The sequence below is a fragment of the Vanellus vanellus genome (genome assembly GCF_965231255.1).
Source record: "Vanellus vanellus genome assembly, chromosome: 12".
Lineage (NCBI taxonomy): Eukaryota > Metazoa > Chordata > Aves > Charadriiformes > Charadriidae > Vanellus > Vanellus vanellus.
The window spans coordinates 20,464,138-20,479,903 of NC_138917.1; the positions used below are offsets into that span (position 1 = coordinate 20,464,138).

A 15,766-nucleotide genomic window follows, 5' to 3' on the forward strand; every position below is an offset into this window, starting at 1 on the left:
TGCACCGCGTGGGGGAGGAAGGGCGGGGCGATGGGCGGCCGCCCCTTCCCGCCGGGCAGCGCGGTGCGCCATGGAGCGGGCGGCGGTGCTGCGCGTCAAGCGGAAGCGCGGCGGGACGGAGCCGGCCGAGGCGCTGCTCCTCGCCTGCAAGCGGCTGCGCACCGAATGCGGCGGCGCCCGGCCGGTGGAGAAGAGCCTCTTCAAGCTGGTGGCGACCGTGTCCTCCAAGGTACCGGTGTATGCCGAGGCCGGTGTAGGCCGGGGCCGCCTGTCAGGCGGGCGGGGGCGGTTTGATCCAGCCGGGTCATTTCGGTGTACTCCTGAAGGCAGCAGTCCTTCTCCAGGTTGGCAGCGCTGCGCCACGCGGGTCTTGCCGGATCCTGGAGAGCAGCGTCTCGATGCGAGATGTCCTGTCATGATAAACAAGGGCACGGCGGCCTGCTCTCTTCGGCGCGGTGTGGCCGGCCGGTTGCGCGGTGGCGTTCCTGCAGGCAAAGCAGGCGGTTAATTAAGGTGGTTAGTTAAGAAACATAGCGCAGTGCGACCACCGTGAAAAGCTGAGTTCGGCACTGAGTGCTCCTCACTTGTAGACTGCTCCTCGCTTATAGACTACACAACAGTCAGTAAGCGAAGCCTGAATTTCTGCTGTTTGAGGTGCTGAAGCTCAGGCCTACAAGGTTAACACCGTCCATCCACTTTACGGCCTTTTATATTGACTAAGGTTGGTCTTTCTTGGGGACTGGCCTTTATAGGAGACTGTGAAGGATATTATAGCTTAAATTTAGGACCATCACAGTCTTCCAAAGGTATGTGTTTTTGTTTGGAGGGTTATCCTGTACCACAAAGTGTACTGCAAAATTTAAATCAAATTGAAGCAGTCTTACAATTTACAAACATCTTATAGTGCTGAAAGCAGTAGTAGAAGTTACTTGAATGTTGTTAGGAATGTTGGCACTACAGTCCTCAAATAGGAAGTACCAGTAATAGTAGTTATTAATCACTTCTAGGAAGGACTATGACTTACTCTGTTGGTGGTGTCATTATATTCCTCCTTCTTTTTGTTGCTCTATCCAGAATGAGCCAGTTCAGAGATACGTTCAAGAAGTGATCACTCGAGACAAAGCAGCTCAAAGTCTGCGACCCGCTTTAGGAAGCACTCAGCGAATCATTCAGGAGCTCCGCTCTTCCACGCAAGTGAAAAGGAAGGAAAACCGTTATCGTGTGATAGCCAGCCATCGACCTAACTGTACCAAAACAGTTGCACCTGTCATAAATGGCGAGGCGTCGATTGATGGTGACAGATCGGACTCTGAAGCAACAGAAGATGCTTCACAAAAGGAGAGTAGTACTGGGGATGAGAGTTCGGAGTGCTGTGGGAAATTCCAGTTGTTTGATATTGAACAGGAAGAGGAGGTGGTGGGAGACTCCAGTGTAACTGCTGCACACCCGCAGGTCAGCAAACCAACTTAGTGTACTTGAAGTACTTTGATATCACTGTTGACTCATACTCGGGGGCAGACTGACTGCTGTGGAAGCTTTTTTTTTTGCATTATAAGTATTCCACTATTTGATAGGAGCTTCAACTAGATATCTGCAAGCTGGAATATTGTACAGAGAATAACTTTCATGAGGATCCTTAAGTGCACCAATGTTGTTAAGACAGACAGCCAGGTGGAGTTGGCTGCTACAGGAAGGGCTTATACCCCTCTGTTTTTTCTGTACCCTGCTCTGATGTATAAATTCTCTCATTCATCTGTCAGGTGGATCTCTGTGATTTTTGATGAACAACTTCTCTACCTAGAAAAGAAAAAATGTAATTCACTGTCTTCTCATCTACCCAGATGCCTAGGCATCTTACCTTGTAGGCAAGATTCGCTAAAGGAAAAGATATTTTGAGTCTCCCATTCTCATAATTCCAATGTAAGGTTTTATTGTATATTTTGTTTTTAGCAGGACTCCAGGTGTTTGACAGGCTGCTTAAGTCCCTATGTCCTGTTTTCATTGGTATTATGAGTTAAGCATGTTTGCAGTTGGAGGAATATCTGCTCAATATCTAGTATGGTTTTAAGTAGGAAGAAGCTCTGCGATCTATGTGGGGTTAACCTGCATACAGAGCGTTAAGAAGATTTTGTCAGAGACTCATAATCTTATGAAAAAGAAGGTAAGAGCTGTGTATGCTTTCTTTAGTATTTCCTTCCCTGTACGTAAGTACACGTGGGTGCTTCACTTATGCACCAATCATAGCTCTGAGGAAAACTTAAATGCTTAGCGTTATAGAAGATACTGAGGGAAGGAAGAGCCCAACCAGCTGTCATCCTTCAGCATTTCTTAGAGGTTATTTTAGGGCTTTGCCATCAAACTATCAAAGTATGAACTCTCGATTTTTCTTAAGCACGTAGCTCAAACAGACATTTGTGATCTGTTAGTTAACTGTTATCTCTCATTCTGCTGATTAGAAAAACAAGTGAAACTGAGGTAGCATCAGAACTTACTAACAGTAAGTGTTGAAAGTAAGAATTAAACTTTCTTTTTCGTTCTGTGATTATTTAGAAGTGAATGAAAGGCTGGTCCGTAGCTGTTCCTCAGAATTACTTAAGTAGCTCAGGAGATACCACTGTGGATTGCACAAGATATTCTGAAAAGCTCTAGCAGAGAAAAATTGGCAGCAAAAACCTGCCTGTGTAGACCTTCAAGTGCAGGTCAGTAAGCAAACACCTTGGAAATAATTTATTAGGAAGGAGAAACCATGAAGAAATTTCTTCTGTGTTTATGTTGAAGTGAGGAAATAAACGAAACACATATCCGTAGGGCCTATCAGGCTTTTCCTGTTAAACTGTGACATTTTCATTGTTTCTTCTGCACGCTTTGTATACTGTAATCTGCTTGCATGTTATCACTGCTACTGTGTGCACATCTTTCCTGCGGCGTTGCAAGTGTAGTGCTCTACAAAACACAGGCTGTCTTAAAACTTGTCTTTTCAACCAACACGTCATCAAAAACAGACAAACAGTTCTATGGGATTAGTCATCTCCCTTTCAGTAGTTTCTAATGAACTTGTCCCAGGAGTTCTCTCCTATTATCTGAAACAAGGCATGGCTGGCTGTACTGCGTTAATTGGAAGATTATTTGGTGACTTTCTGTGCTAGGTTGCTAACTTTCCAAATACCAGTGTTGCAATGGGAAAGTGTTTTGTCATCCTTAGCTAGCTGTTGTCTGCTGTCTACAAAGACAGTTGGCTGTAACTAAAACTTTGTGTGTGTGACTTCAGTGGAAATATGCACTCTTTTTTTTTTTTTTTTTTTCCCAGCAGAAGACTGATCCAGATGTGATTCTTTGCAATGCAGTAGAGATGATCCGTGAGCGTTTAAATGTTTCTGAAGATGGTAAAAAAGAACACTGTGAGAAAGAAGATGAGTATGTTTATGACATCTACTATATGGAAACATCAGCCCCTGGTTGGATAGAAAATATCCTTTCTGTACAGCCATATAGAGAAGAATATGAACTGGTAAGGATGTGGGAAAACAGAACTTTCTTAAATAGAAAGGTCGCAAATAAACATGCTTGAAGTCCTATCATTAGAAGTCGCCATGCCAAGAAAAATCCTCTGAGATACTCCACATATGCTCAGTGACTTCTGTGTTAGGCTGTTTGTAACTGCCAGTCCCATGTTCTTCCATGTTACTGTTGATTCAAGCAAATTATGATATGACAATGAAAACGGAAGAGATGGTGCTCAGGTTCTCTGAAGAATTTTTCTGGCTTCAAATTGCCAAATAAATTTTGGCACACTAAACTTGCAGTAATTCACATCTCATTTGTGACTAGGAGGCAGCAATTAAAATGTAGTTGTAGATACAGTTGGGTAAAAAATGGAGCAAGGGAGGGACACACACCTTTTTCAATATTTGAGGACTTGACTTCAATCTTAACATGAGATGTTTTCTTGTAATAGAATTGTCCTTTGGTGACTATGGAATTAGGAAGTTAAATGTAAGCTTCAGTCTTTCATTGTATAGATACTGTGATTGGAAACTTGAAGCTACTTTTTCTGTTCTATATTACACGAGTGCTGAAGTGAGTAGGGTTAATTTAGACACTAACCGTGGCATTTAAATGGATGACTTCACTGATTTTTTTTCACTTAAAGCAGATTGCTGTGCTATGATGAATATACTGACAACTGCTCTGTGCAACTGTTGAATAACTTATGCTTGCAGTAGATAAGTATCTCTTGGCTGTTTATGATCTGTATAGTATTGTATAAGCGGATGAAAAACCACTTAGTGCCAAGTGTCTGTATTTATAAGTGAACATTATGTTTTGTGTTGACATGCAGGTAGTTAATGATGATGTTCCAGGGGAAATATATGAAGATGAAGATGATGAAAATGATGAAAATAACTGGCGTAATGATTATCCTGATGAAGATGAATTCTTACCTGACGAAGATGGTGAGGGAGAAAAAGGTATGCCTGTCATAAATACTGTTTGCGTTCATGCTGTGCACATATAAATCCCATCCGTTTTTACATGCCATCTCTAAAAAAGCAGCTAACTGAGCACTGCTGGGGTAGCGTTCTGCTCTTATAATGGGCTAAATATGCTTAGAGAAGGACCATCTTTCTTAGAACTACAAGAGATCTTAGTGTGTTTGCAAAGTCAAAATTAAGAACTCCATTTCAGCCTCCTGCACTTGCAGCAGATTGTTTGTTTTGAGAAGGAATAGATGACTTGGTTCCACATGCTTGTGAAACACTGTGCTTTCTTAACTCCCCATCCCAGTGCATTCCAAGCACAATTCAAACTTCATCTAATATAGAAGTTGTTCAGACTTTATATTTGTAAATGTGAGTTACTCAAGAAGCTTACAATAGTCTGGTTAATCTAATTGTTTAACTAAAAAGAACAGATAATCTGAAAGTATTGATGTTCTTTCTTTAGAGTCTGACGAGAGCTTCAGTGATGAGGACCAATGTTATAGGAGAAGAACATGGAACAAATACCGACAGGAGGTTCTAAAGGAATTTGGATATGATGAGATCCAGGATCTGGATTCTGACTAAAAGCCCTTTTTTGAAGGTGAAATGCGTACTGAAGATGAAATTCTACTGTTGCAGTAGAACTGAAAATCCAGACAGCTGCTGATGGCTATTCATAAGAATGTTGAACTGGAAAAAAAACAAACCAGCCAAACAAACAAACCATCCCCAGAAAAACCCTGGAAAACCACTTTCTGGTAAAAGTTGTGCTCGTTGGGACAGTAGTAAACCATGGATGAGCTTTAAGCTAAATTTTTGTCTATCTGGCCTTCTAAAACTGTTGGTGACTAGCATGGTTCACCGTAATGCTTACCAAATAGGCTTGAGTATTAGGTACTAAAATTGGGATTCCAGTAACTACTAAAATCTTGCTGTTGCTATCTGAGCAGCCAGATGGGTGTGAATATACCACATGACAATAAAAGTTTTTGTTCCAAGCAAAAGATACTATATGCTTTAAAGTAGATTTTTCTGCCCATGCTGTGATGCTGAGGTTCTGAAGGAATTTTTTTTTTTTTTTTTTTTTTAAAGCATTTGGTACCTCCACGTTCTATATGGAGGCACTGTTGGCAGGAGCCCTTCTTGTCATGACTAATGTGTCAGGTTTCACAAGAATATCAACAAGTCCGCTGTGATGGCAAGTGGAAGTTCTGGAAAAAGGCACTCTGTCCTAGTGCTTTCTACTGTATTTGTTCATAAGTTTCAAGTTACCTTCTTTAGATGTGTTTAAGAATATGAAATGCCTTCATCTGTCTATTTTATTGCTGGATCTCTCTCCAGTAATTTTACTGTTGGAGTAGAACAATATATGTGCATTTAAATTGTAAATAAAGAATTTTTGACTGAGTTTTCTTTACTCATTTGAAGATTAAAGGAGTTGGTATAGCTGAAGCCATGTCACCTTTTTAAATTGCATTCACCTTTAAAACAATTTCATCTTGCCTGTTTGGACACACAAAATCTTTCAGCACTCTCCTGTTAGATCTGTAAGAAATAGCTAACGGGATGTCTATGTCAGCCATGAGCTGTAGGTTGCAGCAGTGACTTTAGGTCAATTAGTTCTGGCTTGTGATGCCAAGGTAGTGGAGGCAAAGTATTTTTTTTCCTTGGTTTCACAGAAAGGTTAATATGGCTGTTAACCTATGCCACAACCCTAGCCTCTTAAAACTATGCCCACTGAACAGATGTCTCAACTTCGATACTGAATTCATTCTAATCATAGGCAAGGTTAAAAACCCGCATTATAACAGTTAAATGCTAATTTTCATTATATCCTGAAGAGGCCCTACATGTTTACGTGTCAACTGTACACAAAGTTCCTCAGCTAGAATTTAACTATCTATCTAAAATCCCAATGCTGCTTCATAAAGGTAGCCCAAGACTGCGTTTCATGTTAGTCTTCACCATCTACTAACTTTTGCCACTATCTGCAGCTTTTTTTTTTTTTTTTTTTTTTTAAGATAACCTTGGTCAGGGAATCAGTACAAGAATCCAAATATTCTCACTGTTATCTAAGTGGCTGATGCAAATGTGATGCAGCATGATGCAGCACATGAAGTGTGCATTACTTCAGCCATATTCTTGTGATTACAAGATTTAGATCAACTTAAATGCACAAAAAAACTGCACATGTGGACAAACTCAGGTCAACTGAGGTAAACATTCTGAACTAGGATAAAAATTCCAGGTATGTTTTTGAAGTATATCGCACTCTGCTGGCCAAACAGGGTGGCCTCATGTTACCTTTTGCTGCACCAAAATTCAGTCTGAGAATTTTTATTTCTGTTTTCTCTCCCTCCTACTTAGCTTTCAAGATACAGTTGCTGCCATAGAACTTTACTTCTGCTGTAGAAGAAAAAAGAAAAAGTGGTTTGTTCTGTGAGTTTCTGGATGTTAATTTTCTAGCAAATAGCACTGAAATTTAGAAAGGGAATTTTCTGACTGCTGAGGTAACACTGCTAGTGTGTGTTCACTGAAACAGTTTAGAAACAAATGCTTACAAGGTTCAAACTGAACATTTTAATTTTTGAAGTTTCATAAAGCCTGTCAGAAGTTGACCAGAGTACTAACAAGCTAACAGGAAAGAATCATCAAGTGTTAATCAAATCTTTAGTGCCAAGGTGCTTTGTTGATTAAATCCTTGCCACAGTCAGATACCACATTTCCACATAGCATACAGAATAAAATACTTATCTGTAAGGGAAAAAGGTCGGTTCAGTCTTTAAATAATGTAGCACAACTTTATTAATTTTTCTGTTAATAATGACAAGTAGTTCGTTGTGACCAGTTGTCTTCTGGGATAAGAACTGAGATAGCACAGCAAATCATTTCATGCAAACATCCATCAGAATTAAGCTGGAAATGACTTCTGGTCTTTTGAGTCAAAGTAGTTTTCAGCCTAACTTAAAAATGCATTACTTCACCACATGGTTCTGCAGAAATCTAATCTGATCCATTAGCTCTTACCATTTTAATACCAATTCTGAAGGAGGAACAGTATTGACACATAGCTTGTGTGCCTGAAATGAGTAGGTAATCATTATTCAGTGAAAACATGTCCTGAAAATATGCCACAGTTTAGGAGGGTGACGCAAGGGCACAATTTATGTGGGAATCCAACTGCAAGTAAGTATATTTTCAGTGTTTCTGAAAGACCACTGGAAACATTTTCCCGTTTTTTCCAGTTCCATCTCTTCCCTTTTGTTGCCATACTTGCTTTAGCCTCCCTCCTGTTTTCTTGTAATGGCTTTGAATTTTTAGTTGGATTTGATTTCTAACTTCTTTTCTTCATTTGTGTCCATCTCTGTTAAAACACAGTAACAGAGCAGCTGCATGTTTCGTGTGACTGCACCTGCATAGGAAATGGAAGATAGATCAGAATGGCCACCTATCTCAACTCTAATTACACAACGTGCATCTGAGTAATGAAAGTTAGTTGTCAAGAATGCTGCCTCACTTCTCTTAAGGGAAATGAACCACAGAAGTTAATACAAAAAGTGTCTTCCACTTTTTTTTTTTTTTTTTTTTTAAACAGATAATGTTTAAAACTGTTCTGTTTATATCCTAGGGTATTTTTCTTCTTAGGCACCCCACCAAGTAACTGAAGTAAAGTCTTTTTTCTATGTAATTACGAGTGTAAAATTGGTAGAATGAAAAAATAAATGACCTTCAAGTAACACACAGGAAAGTGGCAAGATTACTGAGTACATATTCACTGGCTGCTGCAGCACTGCATCCTGTTGTGTTCTACGACTATGCTATAAACCTTCCTTTCCACATCCCTCATCATGGTTTTCTCACATAGTAACAATAACAACAGTGTACTGGTGGAAACAAATGCATAATTTAACTGCAGCAATTCAATAGAAGGCAAAATTCCACCTGTGACTGACATAAAACCTATCTTCAAACAACTGATTCAGTAAAGAAAGAATGTTAGCTTGCATCACCAAGGCTTTTCATGTGTGGACTGAAGAGAAACGTATAAAAACAAGGACAAAACTTGTAGAAAGTGGATGGTCTTTTAAATATACAGTAAATTGGTGTAAAAACATATACAAAATCAGCATACCCTTTTATTGGGTCTGGCTGGGATGCAGTTAACATTCTTCATAGCAACCCATATGGTGCTGTGTTTTGGATTTGTGGCTCAAACAGGGCTGGTAACACACTGATGTTTTGGCTTTTGTGGAAGAGTGTTTGCACAGTATCAAGGTTTTTTTTTTCCCTCCCACTCTGCCCTCCCTGCAACCAGCAGGATGGGGATGGGCAGGAAGTTTGGAGGGGTGATGGCCAGAACGGCTGACCTAAGCTAAGCAAAGGGATATCTCATGCCTTATAATGGAATATAAACTGGGGTAGAGGAAGAAATGCATGCATGTATCTTCCAAGATGACTGCTGCTTGGAGACTGGCTGCACAACAGTATGTTTGTGGCAGGTGGTAATTGATTACCTTTGCATCACTTGGTTTTTTTCCCCCCTCTTTCCTTCACGTACTAAACTGTCTGTATCTTGACCAACAAGTTTTCTTACCTTCTTTATTCCTGTTCTCACCCCCACTCTGCTGTGGGGTGCTGGTAAGCGAGCGGCTCTATGGGTGCTTAGCTGCTGGCTGGGGTCAACTGACCACAACCCTTTTCATTAATAAACCAAGATTCACTTATTTAATTGTCCTCTTTCCTAACATCATCTCCATCTACAAAGAAACTTACCTAAAATCTTGTTGATAAACTGAGGTCTCCTCGATGCAGGTAAATAGACTCCCAAGAAAAAGACTGGAATTCCAGATAAAGCAATGGCAATTCCAATCAATGAATTTATAGTGTCACTATAGAGTGGCACTACCACCAGAAATACTGTGCATATACAGAATATTATTGGGAAAGCCACGCTCAGCTGCAGACAAAAAACCAGAACAGAATGTTATTGAAATAGTCATTGCCTGCAGTTGCAAGCATTTTGGTGAGAATGACAGACTTTTCCCTCTCAAACCCACTTTGTAAAATTATTTGCTCTTCCTCATCTGGTTATTTGGAATCATAAGCAAATTGCAGAATTATTCTTGAACAGAATTGCTGCTAAGAATTGCAAAAGTAATCAAGTATGGTAACTCTGCTGTGTTGAAAGAAACCGCGTAACAGTATTAAGTGTTTTTAGACAAATCCAATAAATCCCAGGAAACAAGAATGACTTTTTCATGTAGCGTATCAACTTCAAGTATGAGAAGGCGGTAAGAGGATCAGATATTGAACTGAAACACCATCAGAGCTAAACGTGGTCCACATTGACAGAATTAATTCATTTAAGCATTCCCAATTTGAGATTTCTAATCCAAGAAAAAAGGCTAACTACTATGTTAGCCTACTGAGACACTCTCCAGTTGACAGAGAGAAGGGATACTGATTGAACTAACATACAATAAAAGAGTATACTATTACAGTAATCGCTTTCAGCTAGCTTTCACGGTACAATATAAAATGAAAACCATGTTTTACGTCGTGATCCAATTTGTAACCTTTAGATATAACACGTATGGTACAGATTTTAGATAGTACTTTTACATTATGTGGAAGAGAGGGATTTTAAACAATCCTGTAATAAGTAAATATTACCTTAAGAGGCCTGGGTCGATCTGGTTCCTTCCAACGTAGATATAATTGTCCAGCAATAGAAAGACCAACAAAAAACCAGTAACTGAAACTAAAGTAATTAATAAGCTTGAAGACATCTTCCACAGCCAGGTAAATAAGGGTCATAGCACACTGTCAGAAAAGAACAGGAGTGAGATGAACAACAGAGGTTTGAAACTTTCTGTTTATCCTGCTTTTGGATTAAATTAATACCTTTAACTCCTTGGTGTTTGGCATGATTTTATGCCTCTCAAAATTCACTCTCCCAGAAATCACCTCAACAACAGTAAATCTGAAGTTCTCTCTCGTGCTTTTTAAAAGTCTGACTTTAAACAATTCATATAGTCACATCTGAACAGTTGAAAAGAAAAGCAATAATAACTTACATTGAAGAGCAGAGCTGGCACAGGTGTGAACCTCCCTATATGGATCATAGACAACAGATCAGGAAGGTGACCTTCTCGAGATCCTACAAAAAATAGCCTGAAAAACACAAAACAGAAAACAGATGTTGAGGCCATAGGTGAGAGAGAATGTATTACAGAAAATCAAACAACAATACCAGTCAAAATAAGTATTTACACCACTGGATTTCCATCCTTTAAACTGGAACACGGATTCAACCCTTCTGGTAAAGAGGTATTACACAACAACCATTAAAAGATACATAAGCTTTTAGAAACATGGTGTTAACACCCATTTCTATAAAAAAATCCCACAGGTAAAATAGAGAACATCTATAGTAACTGAAATAAATTTCCATTGTTTTAAAAAATTCCCAAAGCTGGCAGTGAAAACATTCCAGCTTATAGCAGAATAGTTTTCAATGCCAACCAGAAGAGATTGCCAGGTCTCTGAAAATAACTCAATCAACCACACGCTCAAAAAACAAACACACATAATTTTATTATCAACTGCAAATTGCTCTATATTGACTACTTCACCAGATCATATTCATATTTTGTTCTCAGTACAGAGTCAGTGCGCATACATTCAATGGACAGGAAGGATGTTAAAATGCCTTAATAAATCGATTTAAAACTTTCACTAGTCACATCCATAATTAGTGCTCAGAAGAAAGTTTCTATATTGTATCTTAAGCCTTTTGACTGCAGCTTAATAGCAGTAACAACTTTTAAAACTTTTTATTTGGAGACAAACGTAAAAGATACTAAGATTTTAAAAAGTAAGTTTTAAGTAAATATGTTTGAAAACAAGAACTTGCTAGGATTACTGTATCAAGTAGAACAGAAGGTAATTCAATCCAAATAATCAGGAAGTCTGAGGACTCACCACACAGACAACGTTCACTTGATCTTTAATTTTACTCTGCATACAGCTAGGGAGGCTTTTGAGGAAGTAAGGCAGTGTTAAGGGTGTTATGTACACACACACAGAGGTTTATTTAGGTCTGCTATTTTATTGTGGCTATTCATTATACGTTCAGTTACAAAAGTATTTTTGCCACTCATAATAGATGAGCATAACAGTAACATGTAAAAATACTTATGAACGTTTGTCAAACAGAAAGAAATATGGACTACCTCGATGATGCTAGAATTGAAGCATTAAGTCCACCAAAACAAGAAAAGGCTACAGCAATGGGAATTGTCCAGCTGAAGATACCAAATACCTGGTCAGCAAATGTCTAATGAAAGGGAAAAGAAAAAGGAAACATGAAAACACCTGCAACAAAGTATATGTAAAACAATGACATCAAAGCTTTTGTAGTAAGTTTGTATGGAAAAATAGTAATATTGTAAGGACAATCCATAATGCAACAGAGGCACACAGATTTTTTATTTACTTATGGATTCTAAATAAACACCTTAGCCAAGCACCTGAACTCACATTTTCTGCTCAGAAAAACAATGTTTACAAAGGGAAACAAAATTATTTTAGAATTTCCTCAGCAATCCTAATATATTTCATTATCCAACTGAACTACAGAACTCAAGGGTAACATAGCGACTACAGACAATAAAGGACAAAAATATTATTACATAGCCAAAAAAGGAAGTGTCATATACTATACATATATACTGGTTTCAGCTTTCTTCAGGTCTGCCTTTTCTATTACAAAAATTTTGTTCAGTTTTTAATATTTCAGTATTTTGAAACACCTCGACCTCCCCTTTAAACTACTGGTCTTCAACATTATGAGCTAAGAAGTTCAGTCAAAGTGGACTAACAATCAGAACTGGCCTTTGTTTGTAGCATATAAAGCTATCTGGATTTGACAGTGGTCAAATTTTTCATTGAATTACTCCAGGAACAAGATTAAAAAAAATTCTATATTAAGGCTATCTATATTTATATTTAGGCTAATCTATATTTAGGCTTTGTTGACCTACAAAACCATTCAGAAAATGGTTTTAGTTTTGTGAAACGAGTGATTGATTTTCTTGAGACAAATCCCTGCATATAATGTCAATCTTTAAACCATAAAATGCAGAAAAAGTTACTGACAGAAAACAAAGCTTGGCCGGTAAAAGTTTCCTGTACTTTGTCTGAGTTGACAAAGTGCTTTGTTGGGCACGTTATCCAGGTTAAGGTTCAGAATCCAACTCTGCACAGCTGTAAAGCATCATCTACACTAAAAAGCAAAATTTATTCCATCCTTTTGTGCAATTTAGTTGAGCCTCAGCAAAGGCAGATAGGATTTCCTGCTGCTAAGGGACAATGCAAAAGCGTATAATCAGTTCAATGGGAACCTTGCCAAAAAGTTCAAAGTCAATGCATCAACTATGTTAGCCACCCTGATTCTTACTAAAGCACCTCTCTTCCTGAGCTCTTTTAGTTTATACATATTAGTAGAGCTTCCCTCAAAATGGAGCTTCACCACAGGGGTGGAAAAATGCACACACACAGATTCCCACAGAAATTACAAAAATTAACACAAGAAAAGTACAAAAGAACTGACCCATGTATGAACTCTATTTCATGCTGAAATCAGAACATCAATTTAGCAAAAGACCATGCCATAAGAAATGCGTTCTGTATACCACAGATTACTCATTTTCAGTCAATTGAAACTGAACAACCAACTAATAATTTAACTTATTGTATATAAAAGATTTCTGCTGCTCAAGAATAAATAATCACTAGAACCCAATGTGCTTCTCTCAGATCCTTATTGGATCCAAGTGCAGCTCTGAGAAACCTTGTCTCCCAAAGCAGAATGTAATTTATAATGATCCAGTGAATGAATTCAGACAACTTCTCCAGAACAAGTAAGAACGAGGACAAGATGAAAATTCTAATAGGCAATTGTTGTAATATTTTAAAGGATGAATTAAATCTGGACTGCTGATTTCCAAAGCCAAACAGCAAGTAAAATTACTAGACACCAAACTTAAAACCGCTAGAGGATTTTTTTATTAAATATACAAAGCTAAGATACAGAACTCACTCAACAAGATGTTAGAGAATTAAGATGTTTAGTAAAGTTGCCTAAAGGATAAGCATTTAGATAAGTAATATTAACAGCTAAAGTTAAAGAAGAGAGAGAAAACATGAATGTAATCTTATGCTGCAGGATGCAAATTAGCTAGGATGTCATTTGGAGAAACTTTTTCCCCCAAAAGGCAGGTTGGCATTTGTTCTTCGCAAGCATTTCCCATTTCCTTTTGAAACATTTCGTAATGGGCCAGTGTGGAACGCCAGATGTGGGACTAACTCAGAGGCCATTTCCATCCTATAATGTATATCCAACCTTTCTAAGATACGCTAATGTGGTTTCACACATCCTGGAAAACAGCAATCACTCATATGAGCAGTAAAAGCCACAAAGAGTTAAGGCAAAGCTATGGTATCACTGCCACAAATTATACACAGATCAAGATGTTATAAATTCAATGTATTCTGGATGCAAACTATATGACTTATAACAACTGTTGATCCAGCTCAAAGTCTAAATAATTAATTTCCCTAGATCTGTACAAGTCAGCCTCTTCAGAACAGAGAATCACCTAGTGACAGCCTTTACCAAACACCGTCCTTTCTAATGTACTTTCTAATGATGTAGCTGGGATTCCTGAGAGAGCAAAGTGTGGAGCATTAACTTCAAGAGCTTAACTTTCCCCTTAAGTGAGGTAAAGCAAAAGAGTATTTTAATTGAGAACTATCTAGACGTTTCAGCTTGGTTTGCCAAGTAGATCTGCCTGCAAACTGATCTTTCAGCAACATAGTTGAAAGGTACCTGAAGTTTGGCTATACTTTCTAGTGATACTAACTAACTTAACATGACAAGTATAGACCCACCCGCCTTTACGCAGGTGGTTTTTGACAGTGTTTCGCCCTCATTTCTAACGTAAAAATCATCCAAGTTTGTGTATTGCCACTCCAACAATAAACATACTTTTATGCTTCAGAGTACATATTTATAAATCCTTCAACACTTCCATTTTAACAGATACCAAGAACTGTCTTCTCCAAAGCTGAGCTATACTCTCTCGTAAACAATCACAAAACCAAAGATCTCTACAGTGTTTCTTGCAGAAAGTGTTCCCGAAGTGTAAGTAAGAGTGGCCACAATAAGCATTCAACTGTGTGCATATGTCAGAGGGTTATTTTGCATAAGATAGAAGGGCAGAGAAAAGTACAAAAAGCAATCGAGTTATCGAGCACATACACCACGTGCACTGCACCAAAAGAAAAACTAAAAAGGGGAGGCAGAAGAGTTAGTGGCTGGTTTCTGCTAAAACTGCAATTGTACAATCATGGATCCTCCACAAATGAGCTAGACCTGGGCTCTGAACTGAGCACCTGACCAATTCTACTTTAACTACCACTACTTCTGGGAGTAGTGAAGTGCATTTATAAAAACAAATGAGCTGGCAACCAGGGGAAAGAATGGAGCATTTGCAAGGGTATGCGGAGGATGACAGAGGAGCCTACCTGGAGGCAGCTATAGCAGAAGCATTTAGTCCACCATAACAGGAGAAAGCCACCACTATGGGGATGGATTTCTTCTCAGGTTTCTTCTGAGAAAGTCTAAAGAGTAAGAAGGATTAAGAGATTAAATTGTCATCTCTGCTATAGTCTGACAAGTCCTGTAGTCCAGACTTGAACTGTAACTGCTTCTAACAGCTAGGAAACAGTAAGAGAATTCAGTGGCTGATACAGCACTTGCAATTACAGATAAAGTCCTTTTATGCCCTCCCATCCATTGGACATATAAGATATACATATATACACGCACACTGTAGAAAGACATGCACCTGGAATTGTTCCCCTTAGTTCCGATTTTTTTCCCAAACCATCAACAGGGAATAATAATGAAAGAAGAAGCTTCTAGCCATGCACTTCTCAGCTGAACTGCCCTCACTTCGTCATGGCTAAAATGTTACATTACTCCCAGAAGAATGGTCAAAAACTGAATTACAGCTTTGTTTCAAGACATGAATGACTGATTTAACTACATTTTATTTTTATCTTGGGTTAGTTTGATCTCATGATCATTGGCTGGTAACTTGTGAATGGTTTGCAAGAACACTTTTTTGTCCTTTTAAAGGTCCAAACAACAGTTCTATACAAACGGGTTGAACTAAAAGCAGCGGGAATTGCCCCGCATAAAGAGCTGCCACAACAAA

The 15,766-nt window shown here is 38.7% G+C and overlaps 2 protein-coding genes across 2 annotated transcripts in view; one reads left to right on the top strand and one right to left on the bottom strand.

Moving 5' to 3' along the window:
- The first annotated feature begins 30 nt into the window (after window positions 1-30).
- Window positions 31-6,002, top strand: SLC7A6OS (solute carrier family 7 member 6 opposite strand). Its single transcript, XM_082489256.1, has 5 exons — window positions 31-229; window positions 1,075-1,452; window positions 3,311-3,508; window positions 4,340-4,469; window positions 4,945-6,002. Exons 1-5 carry the CDS (start codon window positions 71-73, stop codon window positions 5,064-5,066), a joined length of 987 nt encoding a protein of 328 aa, XP_082345382.1. The 5' UTR covers window positions 31-70; the 3' UTR covers window positions 5,067-6,002.
- A 1,044-nt stretch (window positions 6,003-7,046) lies between these two features.
- The window catches only part of SLC7A6 (solute carrier family 7 member 6), a 30,128-nt gene continuing 21,408 nt past the window's right edge, over window positions 7,047-15,766 (bottom strand). The window contains exons 6-10 of the mRNA XM_082489607.1: window positions 11,717-11,820; window positions 10,559-10,655; window positions 10,155-10,304; window positions 9,255-9,438; window positions 7,047-7,893 (exon numbers count right to left, since the gene is read on the bottom strand). Coding sequence (XP_082345733.1) covers window positions 7,799-7,893; window positions 9,255-9,438; window positions 10,155-10,304; window positions 10,559-10,655; window positions 11,717-11,820 — 630 coding nt within the window. The 3' untranslated portion in view covers window positions 7,047-7,798. The remainder of the gene's footprint in view (window positions 7,894-9,254; window positions 9,439-10,154; window positions 10,305-10,558; window positions 10,656-11,716; window positions 11,821-15,766) is intronic.